The sequence below is a fragment of the Cricetulus griseus genome, chromosome 2 (assembly GCF_003668045.3).
Source record: "Cricetulus griseus strain 17A/GY chromosome 2, alternate assembly CriGri-PICRH-1.0, whole genome shotgun sequence".
NCBI classification, from domain to species: domain Eukaryota; kingdom Metazoa; phylum Chordata; class Mammalia; order Rodentia; family Cricetidae; genus Cricetulus; species Cricetulus griseus.
In genome coordinates, this window is record NC_048595.1 from 311406631 (window position 1) to 311421620 (window position 14990).

The 14990-nt window shown below is 44.5% G+C and overlaps 1 protein-coding gene across 1 annotated transcript in view; it reads left to right on the top strand.

The window, feature by feature from the left end:
- The first annotated feature begins 1267 nt into the window (after nt 1-1267).
- Nucleotides 1268-14990, top strand: part of Serinc5 (serine incorporator 5) — an 85527-nt gene continuing 71804 nt past the window's right edge. Inside the window, exon 1 of the mRNA XM_027401736.2 lies at nt 1268-1467. Within this exon, the coding sequence (XP_027257537.1) occupies nt 1441-1467 (27 nt within the window). The 5' untranslated portion in view covers nt 1268-1440. The remainder of the gene's footprint in view (nt 1468-14990) is intronic.

Here is a 14990-nt window from a genome sequence, read left to right on the forward strand (position 1 = left end):
AGCTCAAAGGTTTGTGGGTTTTGCACCCCACCTACACCTATTGGGCGGTTTCCAAAGACAGAAACCCGCCTGGTGTCCAACCAGTTTCCCCAGGGGCTGAAGTTCGAAGTCAAGTGACCTTCCTGCAGCAAACAATGAGGCTCACTGTAAAGATCCATGGAGGTCCTGGCTCTGAGTCACAGGCTGCCACCCAGCATGTTGCTGTGCTGACTTGATTTGGTGTACTGCCTCCCACAACCCTTTATTTTTAGTTACAGCCACTGTCTTCATAACTTTTCTGGCCTCCAATTACGGCCTGCTCTGTTGTGCATGTAACTCTAAACTCCTGGATCTAAGACACGGAAGATTCCGCACTGATTGTCAAAAAGCTTTCCTTTTTGACAATCCTCTACCTCCAAAACTTCCCAAGACACTATTGGCAAAAGCTCTGTCTGTCCAGTGCCCCGGGTTGTGCCTGAGGACCCGACACTAGGTTTCCCAGCTTTCCCTTTTCACTTCCCGAGACTAAAGGGCAAGATATTTAACGTGCTTGGGCTTTCACTGTCACTTTTCTCAAATGAGTACAGTAATGTTTATTTGAAATACTCTAAAGAAGGGATTGGTGTAAATACAATTCATAACAACAGAAAAAGCTTTACATTTGAAGTGACTGTGAGGAGAGATTCAGGTAGAGAGAAAAACCTGGCGCTCCCCTGGCATCCAACAATTGTTAGAACCCTCCTTTCAGTGTGGGTCAGGTGAGAGGAAGCAAGGACGACAACTGAGTCCCCTGGATTCGGAGACCCCACCCAACCATCCACCCACCCAGAGTTCCGCGGAACAGCAGGTGGAACTGCTAGGCGCCTGGGAATCTGAGGATGGGTGGACCCCGCATGTGAGGGGGTTGGGGGGCAAAAGGGTTTTCCCGAACTGGGACCTGGTGGATGCCTCTGAGGAGCGAGAGGCGATCGCAGCCCAGTATTAGTGGTGCCTCCGTAAGGGACCAGCTCAGAACAGTCGGGACGGTGTCTCTCACTAGGGCTCTGGGCTTTACTAGAGAAGGCAAGCGGTTCTATTTCATCGGAGCCAGAGCGGAGGGGTGCCGTGAGAACCGGGAGGGTCAGCAAAAACCGGAGGTTCCCACCGCCTAAGCCGGACGGAAGTGCCTGGGGAAAGGAGCTTGCTGCACCGCCCGAAGAGGGGCGGGGCCAGCAAAAGGGCGGGGCCTAAGACATGGGCGGGGTATGTGGGCCGGGGCTGTCCCAGGGCGGGGCCTGTGGTACGGGGCGGGGCTTGGCGGCGGTTGTTTTGAGGCCGAGGTACGCAAGCTCTCAGCTGGGGCTGCTCGGCTCGCGGCGAGCAAGCAAGACCTGTTTCCGAGACGCGCGCTCGCGGACTGAGACGAGAGGGCCTGAGTGGCGGGCCCAGCGGGCAGCGTTCCCGAGGTCGTCGGCCGCGGCCATGTCTGCCCGGTGCTGTGCTGGCCAGGTGAGCGAGACGGGCTGCAGCGCGGGTGGTCAGAACCGTGGACGCGGCCGCGAGTGGCGAGCCGCGAGCCGCGCGCTGGGCTCGGATTCAGGAAAACCCGTGGGCGGGAAGGGACGCGGGGAAGCCCGAGAGGCAACCCCCGAGACCTCGGCGTCAGGCCTCCGGCTGGCGGGGCGAGCGAGGCTGGAGCTGAGGATCCCATCGGTTCCCGGGACGTGTGGTCTCCTGCCAGAGCTTCGAGTGAGTGGCGCTGAGCTCCGCAGCTCTCCTGCCACTGCACTGCCTGTGGGATGATCCGAGGAAAAAACGTGGGGTTGGGCAAGATCCCTGTTTCCACACTCCGAAAGCAACGAGTCAGTCCAGGAAGGGCGCGTTGGCATCTCCAAGTCTAGAACGTGGGCTCTGTAGTCATGAGAACGTCTGGAAACCCTATTTGCAAAGTCCGGGCACAAGTCTGGGCTCCGGGAAGGCTCAACCCTTCTTCTTTGGTTTACAGACCCAACCCGACCCAACCCTGATTGGGCACGAGCCTTCACACTGTCCTTTGCAACTCATCTTGCTGGAACCTGTTTTACTAGTTAAATTCTCGATATCCAAGCTATAGGCGTCTCCTAACAGGAGAGGATTATTAGGTTTTAGCCCTTTAATGCTAATTTCCCTTCTTTCTGCAGTGTTAGAAAAACAGCAGTGAACTAGGTAAAGCCATCTGGATGTTCATCCCCACGTTGATTATGTCTTTTTGTTCGGTTTTCATGGGTTATTAAAAATAAAAGCAAAAACCCGAGTCTGATCGCGGTGGGTGGGCATTGAGGTGCGGGACTGGTCTTGTTTACTTTGAGCGTCAGGACAATGGAGGCCAGCTGTAAGTGCTGTAGGGGTTAAAGTTCAGTCTCTCGACCCACCGGTTATATGCCTCCTGTCCTCTTTGAGATGGCCCTGTGGAGTCATCTTGGTTTCTGAGGTCTAATACTGTGCTTGCCATGTAGTCATGCTGGCATTTTCAGAGAGGAGGAAATTGAGGCTTTTTGATTTGAGGTAAAATAACACCCCCTCCCCAAATCAGGAAAGGAAAGAGCCAAGGAATGTGTTCCACCAGTGTCCTCCATTTTACCAGAGCTTTTGAGATCAAAAGGGACCAGAAAAGATTGTTGTAAGAAAAGAAAATTGCAAATTTTGTCCGTGCCCCCCCCCCCATGTGCTGTAATGGAACATAGAGTCTTGTGCCTGTGCATGCTAGGCAAATGCTCTATCATCCAGCAGCACCTCAAATTCATTATTCTTGTTCTTTTGTGATACTCTCCAGTGTACTACAATACTTTTCATTTTATAGTAATTGCATGTATTTGGGGACATCTGCCCTTCTGCTCCCTTGGAAGCCCTTTGAAGCTCTTTCAGGACAGGTGCCTGATTTCAGGCTCTGAAAATTATTGTTAGTGTTTAAATGAATTTAAAAATGTATTTGTATGAGTAATATTTTGCCAGGATTTATGACTTGTTTCTAAAACCCCCCTCTTAGGATTTTGGAAAGAACCAAGTCCTGGCCATTCCCCACAGGATACTTCTGCTTCCTCAGTACTGCTGCAGGCCTCACTGTGGTGGGTGAGCAGCCAATCACACTGTGATTTTATAGAGCTGGGAGGGACTGTTGACCCCCTACCAGGAGTTTATGTGAGGGTATGGGGATGTAGCTAAATGTTAGAATGCTTGCCTAGCATGCACTGTACAAAATGAAACCCCCAAAGCTCACAGTATCACCAGAAAGTAAGTCTGCCAGTTGTATCCTTATTGTTTTAAAAACACCTGCTATGTGTTAGGAGGAGGATATGTTGTAGGAAACCAAACATCTCTTCTGGCAATGACCTGTGTGTGTGTACGTAAGTGTAGGGGCATTCCATCAGCGTGTAAACAACAACAATACATCCTGACCCTGACCCTGTAACACCACTGGATAGTAAAACTGTTTTGGGAAGGCTGGGTGAGAAGCTTGTCTGAGAAGATGCCTCTAGAATTGAGATGCAGTGAAGGGAACACAGGGGCTGGACTGGCTTAGAGCAGGTGAGAGAACTCTCTCTACCAGATGTGATTGGAGATTGTCTGCCTATAATCCCACACAATGAGTCATACTCTCTTTTTAGTCCAGTCTGACTGGGAACTCAGCCTGTAGCCTAGGCCGCTCTTGAAATCATGGTGATCCTCCTGCCTCAGCCTCCTGAGATTATAGCCATGTGCTACCACACCCAGCTCCAGGGAATGACTTGTTATCATTTCCTGCTTGTCTTGCCAGTCTCTTTCTCATGGTTGTTCTATCTACTCTGATACTCAGATTTTGCCTTGTTGTTGGCTAATGGATGTTAATGGAGGCAGAGATCACAGGGGAGAGGCCACACAGTACCCCCTGGGTTAGAGCACTGTGTGTGACACGGGCCTCTAGGGGCAAACAGAAAGCTTCCTTGCTCTTCTGACTTAGGGGTTGGTTGGTGTCAAGGAGCTGTGACACACTGTTAAACTGAAATGAGATGCATGCTTTTAAAAAAAATCTAGATAGCCTTTCCAAGACAGTTTGAGCATGAGAATTGTCAGGGTTTCCTGCAGGCAAGTGTAAGCATTTGTGATAATCATAGTGGTGATGGTGATAGCAGAAATTTATTTCTGTGCCCACCATTCTGTCTTGTTTTACAAATATATAATCATTTTAGGTAACAGTGCTGTCTTTCACAGGTGAGACAACTGAAGTACAATAAATAAATAATAAGAAAACAAAAGGATCCACAGACTGACTGGGACCTTTGGAATCTGGTTTTCCAGGCTCCGGTTGATTGACTTCTCATCTTGACAGTTGTCCCTTGTTTTTCTCATTAGTACAGCACAAAGACGTGACTGAACAGAATGAACGTTATGCAGTTCTGAGTATACAGCGATTAGGCTGTCTTGGTAAATATAGCAGCCAGTAGGACAGGGTGAGTGAGGTTTAGTTTCTTCCTCATACCTGGTCCAGGTTACAAACACCCACTTACAGACTTAAGTTCTGACACACATGCAATCATTTGCTGGTCTTGCAGCTTTTCCTGAAGCTCTGGGAAGTTGCGACTCTTTGCCTTCTTGATGCTGTGGCATGCATATTGAATGAAAAGTTCACTGGGACAGATGTGAGCACCTTCTAGAAGGCAGAACTTGGCTAACAGCCATGAATGCCACACAAGCAGGGCTTTGTGGACAGCCCAGTCTATGGTGGCCATTGACAAAGACAAGACTCAGTCCATCTGGGCAGTAGCTTCACACAAGGGCAGAAATGCCCAGATGTTTACAGACAGGTCTATACATACTCTATCCATCTCTCCCTCCATTCCTCCCTCTTTCTCTCCCTTCCCTTCTGCCAACTTTTTTCTTGAGACAGGGTCTAATGTAACACACACTGGCTTCCAACTTGAGAGTGACCCTGAGTTTTTGATCTTCCTGTCTCTAGTTCTCAGTGATGGAATTGTAGGTGTGTGACTTAGGGTTTTTGTTTTTTTTTTTTTTTGAGACACATCTCATCATGTAATTCTGACTGGACGAGTCTCAAACTCAAGAGTTTGGCTCTGCCTCCCTAGTACTGGGATTAAAGGCATGTGTCATCATGCCTGGTAAGATCGTATTTCCTTCCTTCCTTCCTTCCTTCCTTCCTTCCTTCCTTCCTTCCTTCCTTCCTTCCCTTTTTCTCTCCCTCCCTTGTTCCCTCCCTTCCATCCCCTCCCTTTCCTCCCTCTCTCCCTACCCTCCCTCTTCTCAAGACAGGGTTTCTCTGGATAACCTGTCTTGAACTTGCTCTGTGGACCAGTCTGGCTTCTGACTCAAATTTGCTTTCCTCTGCTTCCCAAGTGCTGGGATTAAAGGTTTGTGCCGTTATTGCTAAGCCAACATCATATTTCTTGATCATAGAAGTTTGCCTTAATGGAAACCCACTTTAATGTCTATTGTTGAAGATTAAAAAGCAAAACAAAAACAAAATAAAAACCCTAGGATGTTTGTTAAAGCATAGTATTTCATTTGCCAAGTATTGGTAAAGAACTGTACTTCCATTTCGTGCTCTGTGAGCTGCTTGTTTGTTCTGGCAGGGCTTCACTGTGTAATAGCTCTGGCTTGCCTAGGTTGTACTGAGTTTGAGAAGATCCCCCTGCCTCAGTCTCCCAAGTGTTGGAACCACAGGTGTGGGCCACCTAAAGAGTCAGCCTTTTAGAGAGGGGCGTAGGAAAGGGGAGCCAAAGTCCATTGTTTAGGCAGTGAAAAGTTATACCATGTTGGCCCTCGTAAATGTGTCCGTCTACCCTGCCTGCTAGCTGACTCTGGTCAGAGTCAGGATCTGTCTTCCCACAGAGCTGGAGCCCTAGTCTTGTTGATTTATGATAAAAGAATGATCTGATTTATGATAAAAGAATGATCTCTCCCCGTCTCTGTCTCTCTGTCTCTGTTAGAATTTGTCTGCCGTAGCCCTGTCTCTTCTTGCAGAGTGTTTTTTTTTTTTTTTTTTTGGTTTTTCGAGACAGGTTTCTCTGTGGCTTTGGAGCCTGTCCTGGAACTAAGACTTGTAGACCAGGCTGGTCTTGAACTCACAGGGATCCACCTGCCTCTGCCTCCCAAGTGCTAGGATTAAAGGTGTGTGCCACCACTGCCTAGCTTGAAGAACGTTTTTAATGTATTTTAAATTATTACTGATGACACCCCCAGGAATGATGGAAGGATGCAGAGGTCATGAAGGAGCAGAAAGGTTGAGTCAGGGGAAGAATAGAAGAAAGGGTATGTGATAGGTAGGGTTTTAGTTGGGGGGTTGGTAGGGGAGGACGGGAGGGAGAAGGGAACTGGGATTGTCATATATTAATCTTGTTTCTAATTCAAATTTAAAAAATGCTGGCAGAATACAGTTGATGCCTATGTCCTGCCTCAACCCTGCTGTCAGGCAGTTATCCTGTTGATGGAGCTGTGGGCTGACACAGCTTGAAGTGAGCTGATTACTGAAGTGGTGGCCAAGCAGTACCTTGGCAGGGTTCAGCAACATTCCAGTGTTGGAGAGGTAAGCCTCTCCCCCTTTCTCCCTTGCACAGTGAAGCCAGTGAAGGTTGCTGGGTGAGCTGGAGAGTTGGCGTGCAGCTGACTCCCTCATGTTTATTTTCTTGGGATTCATGATAGCTGCCCAGGACTAGCTGATGAATGGATTTGGGCTCCATCTTTGTGGTCCAGCAGAGTGGGTGACTACTGGGGAGCCTGGGGGGGCTGGGGAGCCACTAGTATGTAGGAAATGGAAAGCAGGTTCTGACTCATCTCTGGGCTGAAGAGATAAAGTTACACCCCTGCCCCACTGCTGGGTCCCTGACTGCTGTTTTCCATGTAAATATTGCCAGTAGATTTCTCACAGATACTGGGTATCTGGCAGTGAGTAGACTGAGTCTCATCAACTTTATCAGTAGTTACCCAAAAGTTTTAATGTAATCATCCTTTAAAAACTTCAGACAGTATAAAGCAATGATTATGATGGCATGGCTACTTCTTTCTGTTTCAGAGCCGTCTTAAGTCCAGTTGTCTGGAATCTTTTGATAAACATACACATACACACACACATACAGAAAGGCGTGCACACAAGCACACACACGGTCTTGCTATGTAGCCCTAGCTGGCCTGTGTGATGGTTTGAATAGGTTCATATATTTGAGTGCTTGGACATCAGGGAGAGGCACTATTTAAAAGGATTAGCAGGAATTATAGGAGTGCACCACTATACTCAGCTAAGAAGGGTTCTTACACAAGCTGGTAGGTCTGTAGTACTAGCCATTACATGCAGTTACTTTTCCTTCCTGAACCAAGCTGTTTCTAGCATGTTGAAAGGTGGTAAAACCTACCTAAAATGTCCTTGCTCCAGTACCCTTGATCTAACCTTGGAGGCTGAAAAGTGAAGTGCCCAATGATGAAATCTCAAGTACCCATGTACCATCCCAAGGCAGACAGCTTGACCTAGTGAGTTTTCATTTCCATATTGCTGTTTTCCATTTGAGTTTGGTGTCATGATTGAATGTTTAGAGCAGTATTGGTCAAGTTAGCAAACTAAACCACTTTCTAAGTAGTCAAAAATGATCCTCTGTGGCCCTAGTAAAAGAGTATTTTAAAACGTTTCCTACATCTTTTTTTTTTTTTTTTTGGTTTTTCAAGACATAGTTTCTCTGTGTAGCTTTGTAGACCAGGCTGGTCTCGAACTCAGAGATCTGCTGCCTCTGCCTCCCGAGTGCTGGGATTAAAGGCGTGTACCACCATCACCACCACTTCCCAGCTCATTTCCTACATCTTCTAATTTGTGTATTAATGATTATTTTTCTTACTAATGATAATTTAAAATGATTTTGACAGTATAGTCCGTGAGTCAGTGTAGTATGTATAGGAAATTCAAACAGTGGTTTGGTTTGATTATATGAACCATCTGCCTGCATTTTAAGGGAAGCAGGCTTTTGCTCTTGGCCTTTCTTCTGTAGCTTGCCTTGTGACAAAGTTGCTGAAGGGTTTGGAAAGCAGCTGCATGGAAAAACTTAGTTGGATTGGGTTTGTATCAAGAGCAAGTTTTGAAGCACTGTGGGTTTGAAGTCATGTTACCATACAAAGTGATTAGATAGCATTTTTGCTTCTCAAGAACACTATCTAGTCAGAAGAAAAGTGGGACAAGCTCATATACACCCGAAAGGCTTGCTTATGAGAAGATGAGGAGTGGAAGGAAAATCAGACTTCTATTTACACAACATGTTTATAGGCTGGCTAATTGCATTTTGAAACAAAGCTTGTGAAGTCTGTGTGGAATTTTTCCCCCAGCCTTTGTTTTTGGACTCTGTAAGTACTTTAATGGAGGCTGGCTCTCCTGGCTTGCTCTGATCTTGGTTCACAGGAACCAAGGAGGAATTCAGTCTTTTGTTCTTGACTTCATACCCTGATCTGCAGTGCCGTTCTCAGGAACAATGGCAGTGCTCCGTAACCATAGTCATGAAACTTTTCTGACATAGGACTCTGCATCTTGGTATTCCTCAGCTTTGCCTGTGTTCTGCCTAGAGACCTGGAGATTATTGGCTTTCTCCATTGGCTGCTTTTTTTTGTTAGAGCTGTCAAAACCCTTAAAGCAGCATGTCCTCTGGTGATCTTCACTGGATATCCAGGATAGTACAAATGAAAGGCTGTCACTTCTCCTCAACTTGTCAGTCATTACTTAGTTTTTTGGCTAATGACTCTCCTAAGGTGGCTCTCTTCACAGCTCACTGAAGGTTGTGCTCTCAGCTCAGAAGCTTTACTCTCTGGTGAAAGAGAGTGGATAGGGTTGTGTAGGGTGGTCTACTCCTCTTCAAGGGAGCATGCAGAATAACTCAACATGAATGGGCTGGAGGTATCCCATGTAGCCTGCAGTTGTACACACAGCTATGTCTGCATACCCTGAACATGTTTCCAGTAAGAAGAACCATACTTTTTACTTTGTCCCAGCCTTGCACAAGAATCTTGTATCCAAAAAATAAAAGCAAGGGCTCATGAGATGGCTCAGCTGATAAAGGTGCTGGCAGCCAAGCCTGGTGAGCTGTGTTCAGTCCCTGGGACCTGTCTGGTTGGAGGAGAGAACTGACTCCTGCGAGCTGTCCTCTAACCCACATGCAGATCACTTCCCCCCTCCCATGCCCGTGAAAACCCATACATCGCAGTGAGCTTTTGTATGGCACAGCCATTATGAAGGAGTGGTACTTCACACTGAAATTCACACTTTTCACTATCAAGTTTACTTTTATATACTTATCTGTCACCCAAACCGAAAGTCTATGACAGACTTAGAACTAGAAAAACAGGCCAGCCTGGCCTGGAACTCATTCTGTAGCCCAGGTTGACCTCAAATTTATGATCCTACCGCCTCAGTGTTCTGAGCCCACTATGCCAAAAATAAATACCATGTGTCTTTTTACCATTGCTAGATTTCATTAACAATCAATGATCGAGGTTTGTCAGTTTCCTTGGCTGCAATTTACCAAGTAGTCAGGGTTAGGTTAGACTTGCCCCAGGACCTTGCCTGCTGCAGAGGCCACACAGAAAGATGAGTTGATATGTGTCACCATGTAAGTATTTATTCTTTGTCAGGGAAGTGCAGCTTAATTTGACAGATTCTTCAGCACTGGGCAACAAGTGGGAGGGTGGAGTGTAGCGGCTGCACACCATAAGCATGGCTAGGACTCTGGCACACAGCACTGTGCTGCAGCTGCTGCTAATGGCTCCACCACAGGAAAGTGGGACCTGTGGAAAGCAGGCACCGAGGGGCTGGCTGAGGGCAGAGAGGTGGGAAGTGCAGGGTATAAACAGAACACATTTCTTATCTGGTTTGAGAGCCAAAACTGCTAACTTTCCTCCTGCCTTCTTTCTGAATGTTTGCCTGTAAATCAGTCCTTCTACCAAAAGTCAGTTCTAATCATGTCATCCTCTTCCTGATTTGACATTCTGACAGAAGGTGGATGTGATCGATTTCCTAGAGCAAGTCCTTTGGAAATGTCCCTTCTAGGGGCTGGAGAGATGGGTCTGCGGTAAAGAGCACTAACGCTTCCAAAGGGTCTGATTTTGGTTCCTATCACTGCAGCAAGTGCCTTTACAGCTGCCTGTAACTCCAGCTCCCAGGAGTTCTGATGCCCTCTTCTGGTCTCCAGAGCTACCAGCATGTGTGGCTCTGGAGTCATGTCACCTTTATCATTCTTGATACTGATCATTTGTGTCCCTTCTCTGCTTAATAAATGTAGCTAGGGTGTTTATTGATTTTATTATTGTTGTTACTATTGCCATCACTATTATTATTGTGGTGCTGGGGATGGAAACCCAGAGCCCTACATATGCTCGACAAGTCTTCTATCATTGAGCTTCATTCCTTGTCCTTGTTTATTTGAGGCAGGATCCCTTTTGCTGCATGTATCTCAGGCTGGCCTACAAACATAAAATTAATGGATTTATAGATAAGATAGCCCAAACCTACTAAAGCCATCAAAATTAAGGAATTTAATTGTTTTTAACATGCATTTATTCATGTGTGTGTGGCTGCCTGTTCAAAGGCAAATAATGTGGGAGTCAGAAGACAGCCTGTAGGAGTTGGTTCTCTCCCTCATCTCAGGTTGTCAGTCTTTGTGGCAAGCTGGTTTACTTCCTGAGCCAGGTGCTGGCCTAACTTGTTTATTGAGGCATCCTCCTGCTGCTGCTTTCCAGTATTAGCATCACTGGCATGTACCTCTGTCTGGCTCTAGCTTCTTTACTCTTGGGGAAGATAAGGCTTTTTTGCTTTTCATTGGCAGCTTTCATTTCCCTTTTTTTCTTTCAGTTTTGAGATAAGGCTTTGCTGTGTGATCTAGGCTGGTCTTGGGCTCATGATCCTTTTGTGTTAGCCTACCAAGAGCAGGATTACAGTTGTGTACTGCCACATCTGCTACAATCATTCATTTTCCTTTTTGCTAACTTCTGCTTTGTTAGTTATTTCTTTTTCTCACTTTCAGCTTAATTTGCCTCTCGACTGACTTTGTAAGACAGGTGCTTAGACCATTATTTTCTCAAATAAGCATTCAAAACTGTAACATTGCAGTCCACACATTTGATGTATTGTATCTTCATTATCATTCAGCTTAAAATAGTTTTCTAAATTCTCTCATAATTTCTTCTTTGAACTGGTAGTTTATTTAGAGCATGTGCTTGTAATTTCTGGGCATTAGGGATTTTCCAGGGGCATTTTTGCTACTGATTTTTAATTTAAATGCTTGATGCTTATAGAATATTTTCTACATGTGTGTATTCTTTTTATGTGTGTGTATGTGTGTATGTGTGTCTGTGTGTGTTGCTGTGGATCTATTCTAGGGCTTTATGCATTTTAGGCAAATATCACCTAGCCATACCCCAAGTCCTTCTTTATTCCCTTTAAATTTGTTGTTCCATAGCCCAGAATGTGGCATAGTTTGGTGAATGTTGTATGTTCCCTTGAAAAGAACATTCTACAATTATTACGTGTTCTAATTTGTTGATAATGTTGCTCAAGTTTCCATATTTCCAGAATTTTGTTTTGCTTTTCACTTTTGTCTAGTTCTATTAATTATTGAAAGAATGATGTTAAAATTTCCAAATATGAGTCTGTTAGTTTCATTAGTTCTCTTTTTTTCCGTAATGTATTTTGAAGCTTCATTAGTTGAGTGCATATTCAGAAATATATCCCTTTAATAAATTGATCCTTTTGTTGCTATTTTGTTTTTCAACACAGGGTTTTTCTATGTAGCCATGACTGTCTTGGAACCCACTCTGTAGACCAGACTGGCCTCCAACTCAAGGGATTACCTGACTCTGCCTCCCAAGTGCTGGGATTAAAGGCACGAGTCCACCACCACTAGCTAAATTGATCTTGTAAAATGACCCCTTTTGCCTCTGGTAATACTCTTTGTCTTCAAGCTTTTATTTAGTATTTATGGCTGTACCACTCTTGACACTGATCTGTCTCTATTCTTTTTTTTTTGTATTTTCAAACTTTCATTTCTTTTTTTATATTTATTTTTTATATATTTGAATTACAAACAAGATTAAATTACATGACGATCCCAGTTCTGTCTCTATTCTTAAAAGTTGTGTCCCTTACAGATATGAAATAGTCAAATCTTGTTTTGTTTGACTCAATCTAATGGTGTCTTTTACACTTAATCTAAAAATTCCAATTCTTGAGCTTATAGCTATGAAGTGTGTGTGTGTGTGTGTGTGTGTGTGTGTGTGTGTGTGAGAGAGAGAGAGAGAGAGAGAGAGAGAGAGAGAGAGAGAGAGAGAGATCTAAGAGAACAACTTGCTAGATTGTTGTCTCCTTCCACTGTGCAAATTCCAAGGACTAAAAGCATGATGGCAACAGCTGCTTTACCTGGTGAGCCATCTTGCCAACCCCGTCTTATCGGATTTTTCAAGGAGACATTTAGTTGGGTATTTTCCACTGTCTTTCTGTTCTTTTAGCTTAGATATTTTCTAAGAACCATGGTATGCAGCAGGTAGAGCAGTCAGCATGCTAGGAATGTTACTAGGGGCCTGGAACTTCACTTTGATAGCAGATGGATAGTGTTACCTGGCAAATTGGGTCCTTGTTCTTGTGCTATCACAGAAAAATTTCAAGCAACACATGGACAGTAGCACAAGTAAAATTATATTAAAAGAAAATGAACACACTATCAAGTCTGACTCATGGACCATTTATGGGCCCAGAAGTTCCTAGGTGAAGATTTTTTTTATTCTTCTAAGTTTTCTCCCTTTGAAGTTTTATTGATAACTCTAAGAACTGTGTAAGCTGCTGTTTGATAGCATGTAGCTGCATGGAAGTTAGTGAAAAACCCATGGGAAGTTCCAAGTGTCAATGCAAGTGATATGGTTGGTACAATGAGCTTCAAGTTATTGTTGGTCAGGGCCCAGGTCTAGCTGGTTGAAGCCTGTTCTCTTTAATTGGGCCTAAATATGGATTTTAAAAATTACGTTATTTACATTTGAGGTTTATTCCTGCAAGCAGCTTTAGTAAGATGGTTAGGAGGGTCCAGGCAGCTAGAACACCTTCGGTAAAATGCCACATTCCCAGGCTCCTAGGTTTTAATCCTTTCTTGTTTCACTGCTCATATCTGACTATCACCAGTAGAGCAAGTTCAGCCACTCACCCCAAAATAAAAAATGCTGAAGTAGGAAAGCAATTTATTGGGAAGGCTGCTGGGATCCAGTTGCCACATGCCTGCCTTCAAGGAGCTAATAAAGAGCTTTGGGTCTTTATTGGGTCCTATAGAGAAGGAGCAAAAGTGGCAGGGGTGGGGAGGTGTGGAGGTAGGGAGCAGGCAGAATCAAGCCACCATACTCTGACTGTGGTCTGTTTGGTTATGAATTCGGTACAGACTAGCAGAGCAGCAGCAGCAGCAGCAGCAGCAGGGGTGTGACTTCTCTGTCAGACCTGTGACTCTAGAATCCTCGGTGACTGCACTAGGACAGACTGTGGTCTGGAACTGGGCATTGGAAAGGGGGTAGTTAGCAATCTCTTGTTTATGATGCCCCCACACTAAGTGTCTTAGTCATTATTGATGTGTTTTGTCTTGGAGGGGACAATTCCCATCTTTAGAGGAGTACTCTTTTAAACAGTACACATGTTTGCCTCAGATCTGCCCAAAATTTAGGCTAGCAAAGGGAGGCAGGTATAAAATGAAGGCAGGCATAGTGAGTGTGTATCCTGTTTCCTATTACCTGTCTGCAAGCCTAAGTGTGGAGTTGGCCTCTAAGTAGCAGCATATATCTGAGGGACATTTTTTCCTGGCTGGGGATGACTACTAATGCACAGGGCTTTGCACCATGTTAAGCAAGCCCTCTGCTGCTGATCCACATGTTAGCCCCAACTGCCTGGTTCTTAAAACGTTAATGCTACATGAAAATTAATTTTTAAGGATTTTTTTATTTATTATGTATACAGTCTTCTGCCTGCATGCCAGCAGAGGACACCAGATTTCATTCAAGGTGGTTATGAGCCACCATGTGGTTGCTGGGAATTGAACTCAGGACCTCTGGAAGAACAGTCAGTGCTCTTAACTGCTGAGCCATCTCTCCAGCCCCGAAAATTAATTTTAAAACAGCACTCAAGTGACTGGAGAGATGGTCAGGGTTTGAGTACTTGCTGTTCTTCCAGAGATCCTTAGTTTGATTCCAGCACCCAGTGCCAGGTGTCTTGCAACTACTTGTAACTCCAGATCCAGGGGATTTGATGCCCTCTTCTGGACTCCTAAGAACACCCACATACCAGACATGGCAGACACACACACACACACACACACACACACACACACACACACACACATTGAGAATAATGTCTGCTCCCTCCCCAATCAACAAACAAAATCTCAGTACTTTATGCTTTAAAAATATATGGTTAGCATAAGCATTTAGGCAATATGATTATAAAGAAAAAATATAATTTTTAATCATTGGAAAAGCAAGTCCTGTTAGTACTTTGTTGTATTTCATTGGACTGTACTCTGTGTTCTGTTATAATTTAATCTCATATAGGAGTGAATATTTTCAGTATTGTAAGAATTCTTAAGAGGCAAACCTTTAGGCAAGGGAGATGCATCAGTGGAGAAAATTTGCAAGGTAGAAACCAAGATAGCAGGGAATCTGGCTAACTAGACTGGCCAATTAGAGAGCTCTGTGTTTAATTGAGAGATCCTGCCTCAATGACTAAAGCAAAAAGTGATCTGAAGATAACTTTGAGCTTCCACCAACACACTCACACAATGCTCATGTACTGTCACACATGCAAACACAGAAAACCTTTATTACATACTTAATTGTAATATTTATTAAGATTAATATTTAATAAATAGCATAAACATTTATTTCACTATTTTTATTTTAGACATTTAGTGCATTAAACAGGTCATAAGTAATATTTTTTATCCTAGGTTTAAACTCCTGGAAATAGTGGTCTTAGAAAAAACATTGTACATAGTACACTGTGCACTTATACTATG